The 16,343-nt window shown below is 40.3% G+C and overlaps 1 protein-coding gene and 1 pseudogene across 1 annotated transcript in view; one reads left to right on the top strand and one right to left on the bottom strand.

Annotated features, from left to right (window-relative positions):
• Positions 1–442: 442 nt before the first annotated feature.
• Positions 443–16,343, bottom strand: part of ADAT2 (adenosine deaminase tRNA specific 2) — a 21,822-nt gene continuing 5,921 nt past the window's right edge. The window contains exons 2-6 of the mRNA XM_059400863.1: positions 12,156–12,260; positions 8,823–8,973; positions 7,515–7,621; positions 2,148–2,220; positions 443–2,032 (exon numbers count right to left, since the gene is read on the bottom strand). Of these exons, the coding sequence (XP_059256846.1) occupies positions 1,989–2,032; positions 2,148–2,220; positions 7,515–7,621; positions 8,823–8,973; positions 12,156–12,260 (480 nt within the window). The 3' untranslated portion in view covers positions 443–1,988. The remainder of the gene's footprint in view (positions 2,033–2,147; positions 2,221–7,514; positions 7,622–8,822; positions 8,974–12,155; positions 12,261–16,343) is intronic.
• LOC132018500 (small ribosomal subunit protein eS21-like) overlaps positions 12,773–16,343 on the top strand; it is an 8,611-nt pseudogene continuing 5,040 nt past the window's right edge.

Consider the following 16,343-nt stretch of genomic DNA (forward strand, 5'->3'; position numbering starts at 1 on the left):
ATTTTCGGCCATGCTTAGAAATCAGGAAGTACCCATTCCCCAAAACAAAGCAGAGGCAGAATATATCAGTAAGTCTTTTCTTTCGATCCTTTCTGGTTTCATTTTATTACTTTCTTCACACTTTCAACATTGACAATTTTTAAGCTAAAATTCCCATACACTATCTTGGGCTTTGGCTATTTATCCTAGATATCCCCCTTGTTATTTTCTCCAAACTTCAATCAATAATGTTACTTAACAAATGTTTACCAAGAACCTACTTGCCATAGATGCACTGGACAAACTTACTGGTCCTTACTGGCACTGGAGGAAAGGTCCCAGGTTTTCTGTCTAAGAATAATCCCTGAAAAAGCGATGATTTGAAGACAGTAAGTACACTAATGTCAGCTTGCAGAAAAGCATAAGGAGCCAGAAATGAATTATGACCAACTGCAGAAAGGAATAAACTAGTCAAAGCACTAAAATTTAATGAAGAGATAATTTTTTAAAGTAGGTGAAATTGAGAAGAAGTTACATGTAACATTACTATAGATTTAAAATTATGCATATTCTTCCCCATAAAATTTCTCAAATGCAGTTAAAAACACACACGTACAAAACCAAGCAATTATAAATCCTCTGAAGCATGTAACTGTGATTAGCTGCTACTCTCAGCAATATAAAAATACTTTTACCACAATTACATTCCAGCCTGTAATGTAATTCAAAACAAACAAGTCAGACATCGCTCAAATGGCAGAACCAACAAATACAGATGCTTTGCATCAAGGAAATGAATCCACCGGAGAAATGCAACAGGGGCCTGGAGCTGGGCTTCTGGTGGAACAGCGAGGCCCCCTTCTGGGCAGACGCAGCAAAACCCAGGGCGGCTCTGCAAGCTTGCTCGCTCACCCGCGTGGGCCCCTTGCTTGCTGCAGTCAGAAGGCTGAGTATCAGGGACTTCCTGCTGCAGAGACCCTTTCCAGGGTTCTGTGCACATTTTTGCATTTTAGCTTTTAATTCTAAATATGGACTTTTATAAAAAGAAATAATTTGATTTCAGATTAAACGAACCATTCTATTTACTTGCACAACCAGCCTCCCAACCCTAAATGCCATGTCTATCCCCTTTACCCTGCTTTTCCCTTGTTGTCCTAATTCTTAACACCTTCTAAAATACTATATAATCTAGGTGGCGTCTCCTATCTCCCCTGCTACAACAGCAGCTCCGTGTTTTATTTGAGGATTCAATTAATGAATAGAGCCTGGCATAGGACAGCTGCTTGATAATAAATAAGGAACTGTCTCATTTCTGCTTTTACCTTTTATTTTTAAAAAAATATTCATCTTCATTTTTAAAGAAGGCATAAGGATGGTTTTCTGATAGCAATATGCTATGAGTTAAAAATGATGCTCAAGTATTTGTCTTAAAAATATGCATTTTTTTCTGCTTTATAAAAGCAAAAAAACAACAACAAAAAACCTGTTCTGAGGAGCAAACATTCATAGTCTAGATATACATAACTCTTCTACAGATTCCAAGGAAGTCACGGCCCTCAACCCCTGGGAGAACAGAGTGACGACAAACAATGAAGCATCCGATTCTGAAAAGCCAGGCATAAACCAGGTGTCCCCCGCGTGGTGCACTCCAGTCCAGATATATGCCAGCCAACTGGGTCTGGAGGCACATACGCTGAAACTCGGGACTTTCCTGGCCTGGGCACAGTGATTTTTGGCAAGAAGGTTATGCACTGCTTACTAATTTCTAAAACCTCAATCTTTGTTTTTTTTCCCCCCCTTCTTAAAATGTTCTTTAAGCTTACAGAAAAGCTAATCATTGTTCACAACTGGGAGACTTTTTAAAAGTGCTGATTGGTTCCATCAACAGAGCAAATGGGGAGAGATGATTTTCCCAGGAGTTAAGGACATATGTAAACATGATTCAACGATGTCAACAGCTTTCAGTCCAAGAATGTCATCGAGGGGCATCAGCCTTCCAGTAGAGCAAGTCAAGGTTTCTGACATTCCTTTTTCCGGACTTTTGACTTGGGTGCTGTGAAAAGAATAGAAAAGGAAAAGAGAAAATGAAGAGGTGGGCCCTGGTCGAGTCTCTTCACACTGACTTGTCTTCAGTGAGGTTACGTTATGTACAACAGGGGAAAACTCACCATTTGGATTTTCCTGTTTGTAGAAGGTCTTTAACATTTCCACCGCTTCCTCAGCCCGATATCCGGGAATGCACTGATGAAATGAAAAAACTGAGAATGATTTTTGGCAAATGAAAATGTGGCCTATATCCCACAAACACAGCAAAGTATACATAATTACATAAACTTATTTCAGATAACATTAGTATACTTTGGGGATAGCAGCAATGTGGGTAAGTAAGAACATTACCCAAAGAACAGATGTATGGACTCAAACATCACTCTAATCAACTATTCTTTCTCAACCATGTACTAAATTACTAAACCGTGATCTTCCATATGACAGTTGAACTCTCTGTGCCTCAGCTTTCTCGCGTGTAAAAGGTAGGTAATTACAGCACTTACCTCAGAGGGATTTCATGAAGATTAAATAAGATTACAAAAATAACACCTGTTACATACCTCGCACATCTTCAGTGTTTGTTAAGCATGAGCTATTTTTCTCTACTCCTGTTTACCAGTGGCCCATCTTGGGGTGGTGAGGTTGGGCCCCGGGAGGTGCTCTGTGTTTAGTGCAGAGCTGGCTTAAGATTCTTTCTTCCTCTGCCCCTCCCTCCCTGTGCTCCCTCTCTCTCAGATAAATAAGCTTTTTTAAAGTGTTCAGTTTGATCCGTCTTGGGTATCTAACTAGACCAGAGATGGATACGTGAAAGAATAAGAAACTATGATAATGGTCAGGAGTGAAATTACATGAAATATTATAAGAAGATGAAATCTGAACTTGTCTTAAAGATAGCAAATATTTGAGGTGTCTAGTGTCTCAGTCAGTTAAGCGTCCGACTCTCGATTAGGCACAGGTCATGATCTCAGGATCATGAGATGGAGCCTCGAGACGGGCTCCCCCCGCGGCACTGAGCATGCTTAAGGTTCTCAACCTCTCTCTCTCTCTCCTTCTGCCAGATCACCCAACTCGCATGCAAATGCACATGTGCTCTCTAGAATGAATAAAAATTAAAAATTAAGAGAAAAACGAATATTTTAAGACATTGAGCAGAGCATTTCAGGGAAAGAGTAAGAATATGCTTAGTCTGTGTGAGGAAACCAACTAATGGGGGGTGAGGGCCTGTAGATAAAGAATTAGATAAAATGAGATCAAAATATGCAGGGCTTTGAAGCTGTGTCACAGGAATTTGGACTTGATACATGGCATCCTTCTAAGGTGCATGAAATGATTAAATGGACAGAGATTCCGGGGAGGCACATCTGGAAGCAGCCACAGGAGGGGAGGCTGGTAATGAGCGCCAACACAAGGGCCTGGCCGGTGTGGTCTGTTGGTCAGAACGAACCTCCCGTTCTCTTGTGCCTTCAGTCAGCTCTTACCTGAGCCTCTATGGCCCACATAAACCTTCCCTGTTAAAAGAAATAATCTTTCAGAGTTCGATGTTTTTAGACTGCATATGTAAGTGAGATGATACCGTATTTGTCTTTCTCTGACTTCCTTCACTCGGCATAGTACCCTCAAGGTCCATCCACATTGTCTCAAATGGCAGAATTTCCTTCTTTTTTACAGCTGAATACTCTATTGCATATATATAATGATATATATAGCTATAAAACACTTTCTTTATAGAAGCAGAGAGTAGAATGGTAGCTGCCAGGAGTGGAGGGGTGGGGGGTTGGAGGGAATGAAGAGACAGCTGATCTCAGGATACAAACTTTCAGTTCTAAGGTAAATTCTGAGGATCTAAGGTATAGCAGGGCGACTCTAGTTAACAATGCTATATTGTGTTCTTGAAAACTGTTACGTTAAGAGAGTAGAGTTTAAATGTCCTCACCATAACAACAACAAAAGGGTAATTATGTGAGGTGGATGTGTGTTAACTAGCTTTATTGCGGTAAATATTTCATAATCTATACAGCTATCAAATCCTCACACTGTATACTTTAAACATACACAGCGTTATATGTCAATTATAGCTCAGTAAAGCTTGGGCGGGGGATCCCAATAACCTTCCTTCCACCCTGCCCCTCAGGCAAGCTGCTACCCTGCTGGTCCCTGAGAACATTCCAGATTCCTCACTGTTGCTCCTGTGATTCTCACTTCCTCCTCAACCTCATCCTCACTGGCTTTGCTTCCAAATATCCCACCGGCCCCTACTGACCAAAACACTGGTTCCCTTTCCAACCTCCTCAATTCTCTGCAGCTGTGGAGACTACTGACCACTCTTGCTTCCTTTTAGAGCTCCCTCCTCCTTTGGCTTCTAGTCCTCACAACCTTCTCAGATCATGCTAACCATGGTGGGTCAGTCCCCTTCTCCTCACACCACATTAAGCGTTCATGCTGCTCAGAGCGCCACCTCTCCTCATGTTCTCATGAACACCAACTAGCACAAAGCACTCTCCTCTCCTATGAAGTTAGACCAGTGTTCCTCCACCTTGGCTGCTTAGTGGAATCACCTGGGAACTCTGGGATTATGGCTGAATGCCTCTCTGTCAGAATCCCCCCCAGGTGGAAGATAAGATAGTGACATGGAGCCTAGGTTGGTCCCCGATAGCTGGTCCCCCCGCCGTCCCAGCCCAAGGCTGCCTGGGCGACCCCACCCGCCCACCCCCACAGTCCCATTCGGAAAGGGTCCGGTGTGGTGAGCCCCTCTCCTGAGAAACAGGGAGAACACATATAGGGGCCTGTCCCCTCACCCATCATCAATGAATGTTCATGGAAAACCTGCCTCTGGGTGAAGGGTTTCCCACATAGCACAGCAGCTCCCTCCCTGAGATCTAGTGAAAGTTAGCCCTGGACACAGAGTTTGTGAAAAATAAATAAAACTAAATAGATAAAAAAGAATAAATAAATAAATACGAAAAAAATTACTATATTCTCTTCTACCCTCTCACCTTCTTATCCAATTGGTCTGGGGTGGGGACCTCCCACAGCCACACCTAAAAGCTCTGTAATATGCAGTCTGGGATGAGACCCCCTGAGTTTTAGATGGAGAAGGAAACTGCATCACTCTGTGATACCAAGACAGTGTTTTCAATTATTCATTATATGTACAAATTTGTGGCTTTAATAAAAAGCACACATTCTTATTAAAATAAGCGTTTAAAAAATGGACCAGGTCTGTATTATAAGGTAATCACCATCTTCTTGGAAAAGAATAATTCTATAGGTCTCCTCTATGAGCTTAATGCTGCTTAGAAGCATTAAATGACTCTACGACTCTGCAGTACAGAAACAGTATCCCACCTCCCACAAACCCTCCTACCCAAACCAGTCCAATAAAGGAAGAAAACACAGGATCCAGAGACCTAAGGTATGTTTTCTTTAGAATCTCAGACACTGGAGCACCTGGGTGGCTCAGTCGGTTAAGCCTCTGCCTTTGGCTCAGGTCATGGTCTTAGGGTCCTGGGAGAGAGCCCCATATTGGGCTCTCTGCTCAGCAGGGAGCCCACTTTCCTCTCTCTGCCTGCCTCTCTTCCTACTTGTGAGCTCTGTGTGTGTGTGTCAAATAAATAAATAAAATCTTAATTTAAAAAAAAGAATCTCAGACACTTAAAAAAAAAACCCACCATAATTTGGCATCAAACCTAGAGATATGGCTTCAAATCATGGTCATTCATTTCCCTGGAGCCAATTTGGCCAGGTACACATACTACAAACAAACTTATTCTTCAGTTCAGCCAGATCAGCCCTGTGCAGAGATGCATAGGGGAGGACTATTTATGCACCAATGTCACTGAGGTGTTGGACAGAAATTTTTTACCCATGTCTAATATCCAAAGGCACATCCTTGTTCTGCCCAGAAACTTTCAGAAATTCTTTACCTCTTTCTCATAAATGAAGTACAAAGTCAGCAGCAATTCACTTGCAAAGAGTTAGGTAATCAAAATTCAAGCTACTGATATAAGTGATTGGAAAAATAAAATCACTTCACAGATTTTTTTAAATGGTCAAGCTGATTATATTGTTTACTCGCCATCATTTTATTACAATTTATTTTCTGATGTGATGTTAAATGTCATCTATTCTAAAATGTACAGAAGTTGTTAGGAAAGCTAATGTTCAGCTGGGAAGACTCAAAATAGAATGTTTTCCAAAACTTATTCTCAGTGGGGTTCAGCCAAATTTAGCCCTTCATAGGTACTCAGTATTCTCCTAAGAATATCTGAGGGCTTTGAAGTTAACCACCCACCATGTCCAGCATTTATTAAATCCTTTTCTTTTTAAAACATTATATTTCTGGATTAACCTTGGAAAAAATAATCAAACCAGTTTGCAAAAAATGCTATGTGTCTGTAAGCCAAACTCTGAACTACCAATTCTTAATGCACATAGCCTTAAACATAAAAACTTTGGGACAGGTGGCAAGATTGAAGGGAAAATAAAATTTTTAAGAGAAGATGAAAGCAGGGGTGCCTGGGTGGCTCAGTGGGTTAAGCATCTGCCTTTGGCTCAGGGCATGATCCTAAGGTCCTGGGATAGAGCTGCACATTGGGCTCCCTGCTCAGCGGAGAGCCTGATTCTCCCTCTCACACTCCCCTTGCTTGTGTTCCCTCTCTCATTGTCTCTCTCTGTCAAATAAATAAATAAAATCTTTTTAAAAAAAAAGAGATACAGAGAGAAAGAGAAGATTAAAGCAATGTGGATACTTGGGTCTGGGGAAAATGTCCATATTAAAAAGACAGGGCGGAACATAATGAAAATACAAATATTCATTGCTAGACATAAAAATAGTACATAGCAACGGGGATGCCTCGGTGGCCCAGTTGGTTAAGTATGTGGCCCTCGGTTTTGGCTCAGGGTCTTTGATCGTAGGGTCTTGAGATTGAGCCCCAAGTCGAGCTCTAGGCTCAGTGCAGAGTCTGCTTGTCCCTCTCCCTCTGCTCCTCCCCCACCCACACTCTCTCTCTCATAAGTAAAATCTTTTTTTAAAAATGTAAAAAAAAATAGTACACAGTGATAAAGCAAAAGGACTTTGAGCAAAAATATTGTGTGTGCATCATAAATAGTATCTGCTGTCACTGACAGAGGCCCAGCTTCACACAAGCGCGGGGCAGCAGGGAGCTGGGGACACTCACCGAGGGAAAATGTCAACAGTGACAGCGTCTCCAAAGCATACCTAAAGGCGCTGGTGAACACTGTCAGGAGATACCTGAGAAGGCCATGGACTCTCCTTCTGGAGAGATTCTGCTATTTAAGAGAGGCAAGCACTCACCTGGAAATGATTACCTGTCTTCTACTAAGGCACAAATGAACTTGACGAGAAGTCCTAGAGTCTGTCTAGTCCCAGCATGGCTTTCTGGTGTACTGACCACACATGAACTATTCCCAAGCCCGTGAAAAGCTCAAAGTCATTAGCAAGAAAAAGCATAAATGGGAAACATTACCTGAAATGGTCTCCCGGTATTTGGTAAATCAGCAGAGGCAATATTTAGGACAGAGCCACAACCACCAAACCGTTCATTCTGACAGCCATACACGACCAGCGGGATTTATGAAAAAGAATTAAGGTCCTGAAAAGAGTATGCAGCTCAAAGGCATAGAGTGACAAAACCAGGTCACCCTGGACAGACAAGCTCAGGCTACTTTTAAAAACAGTTAAGTTTAGGCTTAATTTTAAAAATCATACAATACCATTACACAAAAGAAGTTTTAAGGATTTAGAGATTAACATCTCACAATTGCAAATAAAGAAAACCAGATACATAGTTGCTGAATGTTCATTGTTTGGTGTTCTCTCTTGTCTTTCCTAATTCACTTTCCTTGAGTCATTAGAGAATTGGAGCCAGAAAGGAAGCAGGAGTTTAATCTGGGGATTTTTACCTTTTAAAAATAGGATTGTCCCCTAACCTTTTGCCAAATAAAACATAACCCATGCCCCAATATAAAACAGACCAAAGTTGAGCCACTCTGTGAGGCAGGATGGGGAGAAAGTTCTAAGTTTACCAGAACCTCCTTCTTCACATAGTAGAGACTATACATGTAATACTCAAAACCCTCTGTTATTTTTAAAGTGATAAAAATTTTTCACATATACATAGAAAAACAAGTACATAAAAATATACAAGTATGAAATTGAGGTTTTGAACAAGCAAGTAATTTTTTAAAGATCTTAGAGACAAACTTGCTAACACTCGGTATTTGTGTCACTTACTCTATGAAAGACACATTTCAAAGAGCTGTAACTTTCTCAATTTCCCATTTATTTACAATTATAATATCATCAGTGACTTTTTTTTACCTTATGTTTACTTTTGACTTAAAATTTTTCACACAATTTAACAGGTATTCTTGGCAAAAATATATAAACAAAACACAAACAAAAACATATAAACAGAGAAAGAAAAATTTTAAACCGCCTATAATCTATTATTCAAAGGTACATATTCTTCAGACATTTTCTCTGCAGTTTTATAATCTACTTTAATTTGTGACTTATCATTATGTAAGTTTGTTAGCTCTGAGTTTTTCTTCCTCTAGTTTTATTTGGTTAATAGTTTTACATATATTGATATAAAATGAAGAAATCTTATGATTTAAAAATCCTTCCTAAAAATTTTTGGCCAAGGGGTACAATCTATTTCAACTTGCTTCATAAATCTGTTTTTGCATATGAGAAAAGCAGGTTATGTGTCTGGCCATTTTCAAGGTTACAGGAAGGGCACACAACATTAACTCACAAAGTCAAAGGATACTCATCAGGCGGAGAGCAGCTGCGCACATAATACAGGGCTCCACGGTGACATACAGCACGGTGTGTTCAAATACTTCAGAAGGACTCTTGCCACTTCGATGACACCAGTCTAGGGCCTGGTCAATGGCCACCATTTCTGCATGTCGGGTAGCCTGGAGAGAGAGAGGATTATTACATCAACATGTAACTGTATTGTGCAAACATATGAAAACCAATACCAAAAAAATGGGCCTAATGCTTCTGCCAATGTTTTAATGAATAAACATTTGGGGATGCTCTTAGTGCTTGGCAATGTGTTTCCCAGTTCAAGTCCCATAACCTCACCAACAAAAGACACCAAATAGGAGATAGCATGAGAATTATGCTGCATTTTTAGTTAAGTACCTCTTAACTAAATGCTCTTTCAATTAAAATGCAATAGAGAATATTAGTCTCAGGGAGGAAAAAAGGAATCTAGAGCTTGTGAATATTTGAGGGGAAGCCTGAAGTCTTCACACGCAGGTGGGCCATTCCAGACATTTCCAAGGCCGTCCCTCACTTGACTCTAGGCAAATGTGTAGGTAGTTAGTGGGATGTCATCACTTATATTTTCTTTGGAATGAGATTTTTCACTCTGGCAGACTCTAGAGAAAAGCAGATTTGGTATCAGTCTCAGATACCTCCTGAGTGGCACAGATTATAGGAGAAATCACACAGTGTATGGAAATAACCATAGTTGAGTCTGAATCCTGACTGTGACATCACTTATTACGTGGCCTTGGGCAGGTTACACAACTTCTTGAAGCCTTCCTTCCCCCGTATGTAAAACAGGGTTCACTGGCATCTATACCTCATAAAACACTGAATTACAAGCAGCGTATGCTCCTTGCAGTCCACGTGCTCTGACATGCAAGAATTATTAATGATATTCAGAATAATCACATTTATCAGTAAACTTACACTGCTTGTTAACGATGTACAAGCCATAGTGCTAAATACTGCATGAGGCTACAAAGTCTGTCCTCAGCAAGTACAGATCTGGTTGGGGCAAACAGGAAGTGCTCATGAACCTGTGGCGTGGAGTAGGGTGTGAGAGATGCTGGCACCGTGGCCCAAGGTGCCATAGAAGCTACAGGCAGGTGGAAGCAAGGCTGGTCCTGAGTTACGATCTCAGAGCTGGAAGGGACTTTAGAGAACAAATTCCCAAAGCCGCCTGCATAGCAGAAGTAACTGGGGCACTTAAAAAAAAAGTTTCCCCAATTCAGGGGCTTTTTAACAATCAGCCTCAGAATTACTGAGTCAAATCTGCCCAGAATACTCAATAAGTAACTGTTTAACTGAATCCCTGCAACCAACCTCACTTTTTTAGAAAATCCCGAGTGATGTAATGTCCTGGAAACAAGTAAAGAAAGTGTTGGGTTTTTTGTTTGTTTGTTTTTTGAGGGTTTTTTAAAGATTTTATTTATTTATTTGACAGACAGAGATCACAAGTAGGCAGAGAGGCAGGCAGAGAGACAGGGGAAGCAGGCTCTCTCTGCTGAGTAGAGAGCCCAATGTGGGGCTCAATCCCAGGACCCTGAGATCATGACCTGAGCCGAAGGCAGAGGCTTTAACCCACTGAGGCAACCAGGCACCCTTGGGCTTTTTTTTTTTTTTTTAAGATTTATTTATTTATCAGAGAGAAAGACAGAGAGAGAGGAGGGGGAGGGGCAAATGGAGAGGAAGTGGACTCCCTGCTGAGCATGGAGGCCCACCTTGGGGCTTGATCCCCAGGACCCTGAGATCATGACCTGAGCCGAAATCAAGAGTTGGCTACTTAACCAACTAAGCCACCCTCGTGCCCCTCCACTCTTCTTTTGGTGCTGAAGAACCAGAAGCTAATTTAGGACATGTCAAAAACACACAGTGGGAGAGGTGATGGTAGTATCAGAGCCAAAAGCAGGACTCAGGTTTCCTCATTTGGGGTCAAAGGTCTTTGTATAGTATTTTATAGGGCAATCTTCTATCAGGTACAGAAACCAAAATAAACGCAGGTTAATTTCAAGATACAAAGAAACCCAGGTCATGGGGGGATTACATGGACATCAGGGCATTCAAAGTTCTGATATTAAAGATATTATCCCAAAGCACAAAATACACAAAATAGGGAGAGAGGGCAATTACTTAAAATACAGAATTCTACTCCCTGACAAGTATATGTGTATTTACTAATTGCGGCATCATGTTTATTACTTACCTCACAAATGTTTTGATATCCAAATAATAATTGCTCTGTGAATCCAGGTCCTACTTTGCATGTGTTTTCTTTTTGATAGATGTGATGGATAAACATTAAATACCCCATAGTACCGGTACCAGCCCAGCCTGTTCTCTGGTTCCCACAACTGAATGATAAGATCAAAGTCTGTGTGAGCAGTGTTATGGTTATAAGCTGTGAGTCCACCTAGTATTTCTGATAATCCTAAAACTGGAATTCATTTATACGTACTGTGACACACTGTTGTGATACCAAGAAGTGTTGCCTTAATTCACAAACTTCTCAACCTAACCACAATAACATAAAGGCACACAAACTATTAATGTGTAATATCAGTGTGACTGGGTTAAGCGTCCATCTCTTGTTTTCAGCTCAGGTCATGATCTCAGGGTCATAAGATCAAGCACTGGGTGTGGAGCCTGCTTAAGATTCTCTCTCTCCCTCTCCCCACCACACTCATGCATGTGTCCCCTCTCTGTCTAAAAAATTAATAAAAATTTAAAAAAATAATAAAGTGTATACCACATGTAGGTACAGAGACAGCAGGTGGTAGAGACTTTATTCCATTGAATTATCTAGTAAACGAACAGTTTCCTCTACACAATACTTTAATACCTCTAAAGGTATAAACTAAAGGTGATTTTTTAATTTACTGGGAGGAAAACATTATTTAAAGGTACTACATAATGTGATATGAGTTAAACTGATGAGTTTTGTATAGTGGAATTTTTCTATATTAGATTTGCTTAAGATGGAGATTAGATTCATTTCTTCAGTACTAACACTCCAAAGTAATAAAATTCCTTCTTGAGTTTCACTCAATGCTAAAATAAAACTCCATGAAATAGAAAATTAGCCCTAAAGATTGTATTGTTTCATTAGACGTTTTATATTTTCCAAATTTTAAAAAATGAACATGGATCACTTTTATAATCAGAGAGGAAGACATTCAAAAAAAGAAAAGTTAAGGGAAACTACCCTTCCATTCATACCTACAGGTCTTGACACAGACCCACCTTCTTGCCAACTGTGATGAAGGGCAGTGCACTCCTACCCTTACTGTTGTATGTTTGCTATTAAACTATTCAATCGACATACATTTTTGGTTTGATTAACTTCATTTCGTCCCTTCCCCACAACTTCATTGTTGTAGACCATAAGGCAGCCAACAGGAACTTCAATATTTTCTAGGGCTTCCTTGGCCTAAAAGACAAAGTGGAAAATTTAAGACGTAAGGTTCAATACTTGAAAAGACTACCCGCAGCAAAGCACACATGTATAAACACCAGAACAAAGAAATACAGCTGAGCTTTCCCTTCCCTCCGTACAGTTCAGTATTTAGTGCCTCTTTTCTGTTCTATCTGTATTAAGGGAGACTCGGGAACAAACCCCCCTCACTGGTTCCAAGCCTCTGGTTCTTTTTCTTCTCACTGGAAGAAGAAGTGAGCAAAAGGCTGCTGCTATTGCCTCTTCCCACGGTGGCAGGGCCTGTGCAGCTTTTCGGAGATCACATACATATTTGCAAAGGAAAAGAATATATAAATACTTTTATATATAAATATAAAAGAATATATAAGAGAAATGTCTAAAACTTTTATATATATAAAAGAATGTATAAATATTTTACTGAAGCCCTCTCCTTGTTGAAATTCTACTTGCTTCATTTTTTTGTTTCACTAAGTATTATAGAAGGTACCCTCTCAAGTTCCAACAGCATGAAGGTAACCAGCCTGGACATCTCTCTGTGCTATTTCTGCTTCGACACAAGAAAAGCTTTGGAGGGCTCTATGTTAAAATGGCACAACCACTTTGGAAAACGCTTGGGAAATTTTTCTAAAAAGTAAATATACATGTAGCCTATGAACAAATTCTAATCCTAAATATATATTTAAGAGAAGGGAATACATGTCCACCAAAAAAAAAAAAAATCTTGTAAAAGAACGTTCATAATAGCTTGATTCATAATAGCCCAAATCTACGAATGGCACAGGTGTGCGCCAACAAGAGAACGGGGAAACAAACTGCGGCACAGTGGCACGATGGATTGCTACTGAGCGATGGAAAGGAACAAGCTAGAGATATGCACAACAACACGGGTGAATGTCAGACACACTGAGTGCAAGAAGTCAAACACAAAAGCATACACACTGTATGGCTCCCTTCAGGTTTAGTACTAGAACAGACAAAACTAAACACGATGATAGCAATTTCTTCCTGGAAAGGCATCTACAGACTGATTGGAAAGGGACACAAGGAACTTTTCCAGGGTAGTCAAAACTCTATCTTGTAAAGGGGGTGGGTTACACAGATGTTTGCATCAGTCAAAACTGAATGGACAACTTATCTAAGACCCGTGTATTTCATTGCCTGTAAAGAACATCTTGACTGAAAAATATTCATTAGAAAAGTATGCCTAAGGATATGTCCACCACCTGCATCCTAGAAAGGGCAAACCACTGGTTATATATGCAAAGTCTCCTCCATCAGAGGCTGTCCATTTTTCTCCTGGCTTTGTTGCTGACTGAACCACAGCAGTCGAGGCCCAAAATAGTTAAAGAGTACTTCTTTGGGCAGAGGGCAAAAGCAAGCAGGTTATATCTGCATACTCCTTGATCCTGTTGCTGAGAGCGAACAAGGAAGAATACAACCCTGGAACTAGTGTGTAATCATTTCCAACTCACTGTAGTCAAGAAAATCCAAGTATAGCTGTTTTTAGAAAGGCACAGCATTTCTTATTTTGACAGACCTGAAGACACTTTGGAAGATCAGATTACTAATTAAGTGTTGGTATTCACATACAGCCTAAGGCATATACAGTGTAAGGTTGAAGACATTGCTTAAGACTGCATGTTCTACCTCTTGCACTAGCCCCAATTCCCAGCTATACTTTATTTAGAGTAGCAATAATGTTCTATCACCATGCTAACATGGGTTACTTAGCCACTTCAACCAGGCTCTTAACTGACACTTAACTTGTCCTTGGGCCAATAAAGGTGAAAGGAGAGGCACACAGCACAGGGATAGCAAACTGTATCTCTCCTTCCTCTTCCAGACTGGCAGGGCAGAGCTAGGGCCTACAGAAATGTAGGGAGAGAGTAGCTGAAGCAGTAAGACTGCATTCTTCTGAACTGGGTCATGAACCACCCACAGGCTAGCTCTGTTCAGTTCCGTAACAATGGCTAAAGCATGCCAGGTTATGCAAAATTTGAAAGTCTGAAGAGTTCCAAGGTTTGGTGAATATATACAAATAATAAATAAATACACAAATAAATAAATACATAAATGCACCATTGGCTACTAGAGAAAGAAAAGCCAGGAGGAGGACTGACAGCTAGGGAGGATGGTGATGCTGAGTACCCACACAGTTAAGGCAATCAGCACACGGAAAATGTTATTTAAAATTAGATTGTGAGTACACAGAACCCCACGCACACACAAAGGAGAAATCATTTACTCATCCCACAAATATTTATTGAATATCTTGAGATAGGAAAATTATTCTGGCTTATTTGGGTGGCTCTAAATGCAATCACAAGTCTCCTAATAAGAGAGGCAGAGAAAGAGATTTGAAGACATTACACCGTTGGCTTTGAAAATAGAGGAAGGAGCCATGAGTCAAGTAAAGAAGCCATGAGTCAAGTAAAGAATGTTGCTCCAGAAGCTGGAAAAGTTGAGGAAACATAACCACCTCTAGAACCTTCAGAGGGCACAGAGCTTTGCTGGCACACTGGGTTTGGCCCAATGAAATGAATTTCAAAAACTTGGCACCCAGAGCTGTAAGAGAATAAACTTGTGTCATTTTAAGCCCCCTAGTTTGTAGTGATTTGTTACAGAAGCCATAGGAAACTGATACACTGTTATGAAAAAGAAAGGACAAGCTAAAACTGAAAGAAAATATTTGCAAACTGTATATCCCACAAAGGTCTACTATCAAGACTATACAAAGAACTCTCAAAGTTCAACAACAAAAAAATCCAAAAACAATCCAACTAGAAGATGGACAAAGGACATTAAAAGACACTTCACCAAAGAGGGCATACAGACGGCAAATAAGTACATGTAAGGATATTCATAGCATTAGCTATTAGGGAAATGCAAATTATAACCACAATGAGTTACCACTACACACCATCAGTGGCTAAAATAAAAAGTAAAAACACCAAATGCTGGTGAGGCTGAAGAAAAATGGGGTCACTTACTTATACACTGCTAGAAGGACTGTAAAATGGTACAGTCATTCTGGAAACCAGTTTGGTAGCTTCTTAAAAAGCAACACATGCAGTGAACATATGAACCAGCAACTGCACTCTCAGGCATTATCCCAAGGAACCGAAAGCTTGTGGTCATACAGTACATGAATTCATATACAGACACAAATGTTTGTAGCTATATTATTCATAATAGGCAAAAACTGGAAATGATCCAAATGTCCTTCAGAGGATGAATAGTTGAACTATGGTACGTCCATCCCATAAAATACTACACAGCAACAAAAGAAACAGACTACTGATTCACTCAACATTTGGATGGGCTTCAGGGAAATCATGCTGAATGAAAAGAACCACCCCCCCCAGAAGATTCTATATTCACATATATAACATTCCTAAATGCAAAATTACAGCTACTAAGAATGGATTAGTGCCTGCCGGGGTTTAAAGGTTTGAGAGAATAGCGGCTATGAAGGATAGCACGAAGCCTTGTAACCGAGCAGTTTCGGTGGAGGGTCAACAAAACCAACCATGACAAAATTGCACAGAACTCCACACACGTGTGCATACAAAGCCGGTTCTATCTGAATAATCTCTACGGATTGCAGCAATGTCCTTCTCCTGGTTTGATCACTGCACGGCAGGTACCTAAGATGTTACCACAGAGGAAAGCTGGGTGAAGGGTACAGGAGCTTTCCCTATATACTTTTCTTTTCTTTTTTTTTTTGGCAACTTCCGTGAATCTATAATTATTTCAAAAGGAAACGTTTAAAAAATAATAGTACAAGTAGAGTAAATGAGAAATACCTTGTAATGGAGGTTAAGAAGAAATGCCTAGGAAGGTAGCAGGAAAATCAAGGGTGTCAGAGCGACTGGGTGGCTCTGCTCAGGAGAAAGTCCGCTTCTCCCTCTCCCACTGCCCCTCCCCTGCTTGTGCGATCTCTCTAAAATAAATAAATAAAATATTTCAAGAGAAAGAAAGAGAGAGAAAGAAAGGAAGAGAAAGAAAGGAAGGAAGGAAGAGAAAAAAGAAAGAAAGAAAGAAAGAAAGAAAGAAAGAAAGAAAGAAAGAAAGAAA

The sequence above is a fragment of the Mustela nigripes genome, chromosome 5 (genome assembly GCF_022355385.1).
Source record: "Mustela nigripes isolate SB6536 chromosome 5, MUSNIG.SB6536, whole genome shotgun sequence".
Lineage (NCBI taxonomy): Eukaryota > Metazoa > Chordata > Mammalia > Carnivora > Mustelidae > Mustela > Mustela nigripes.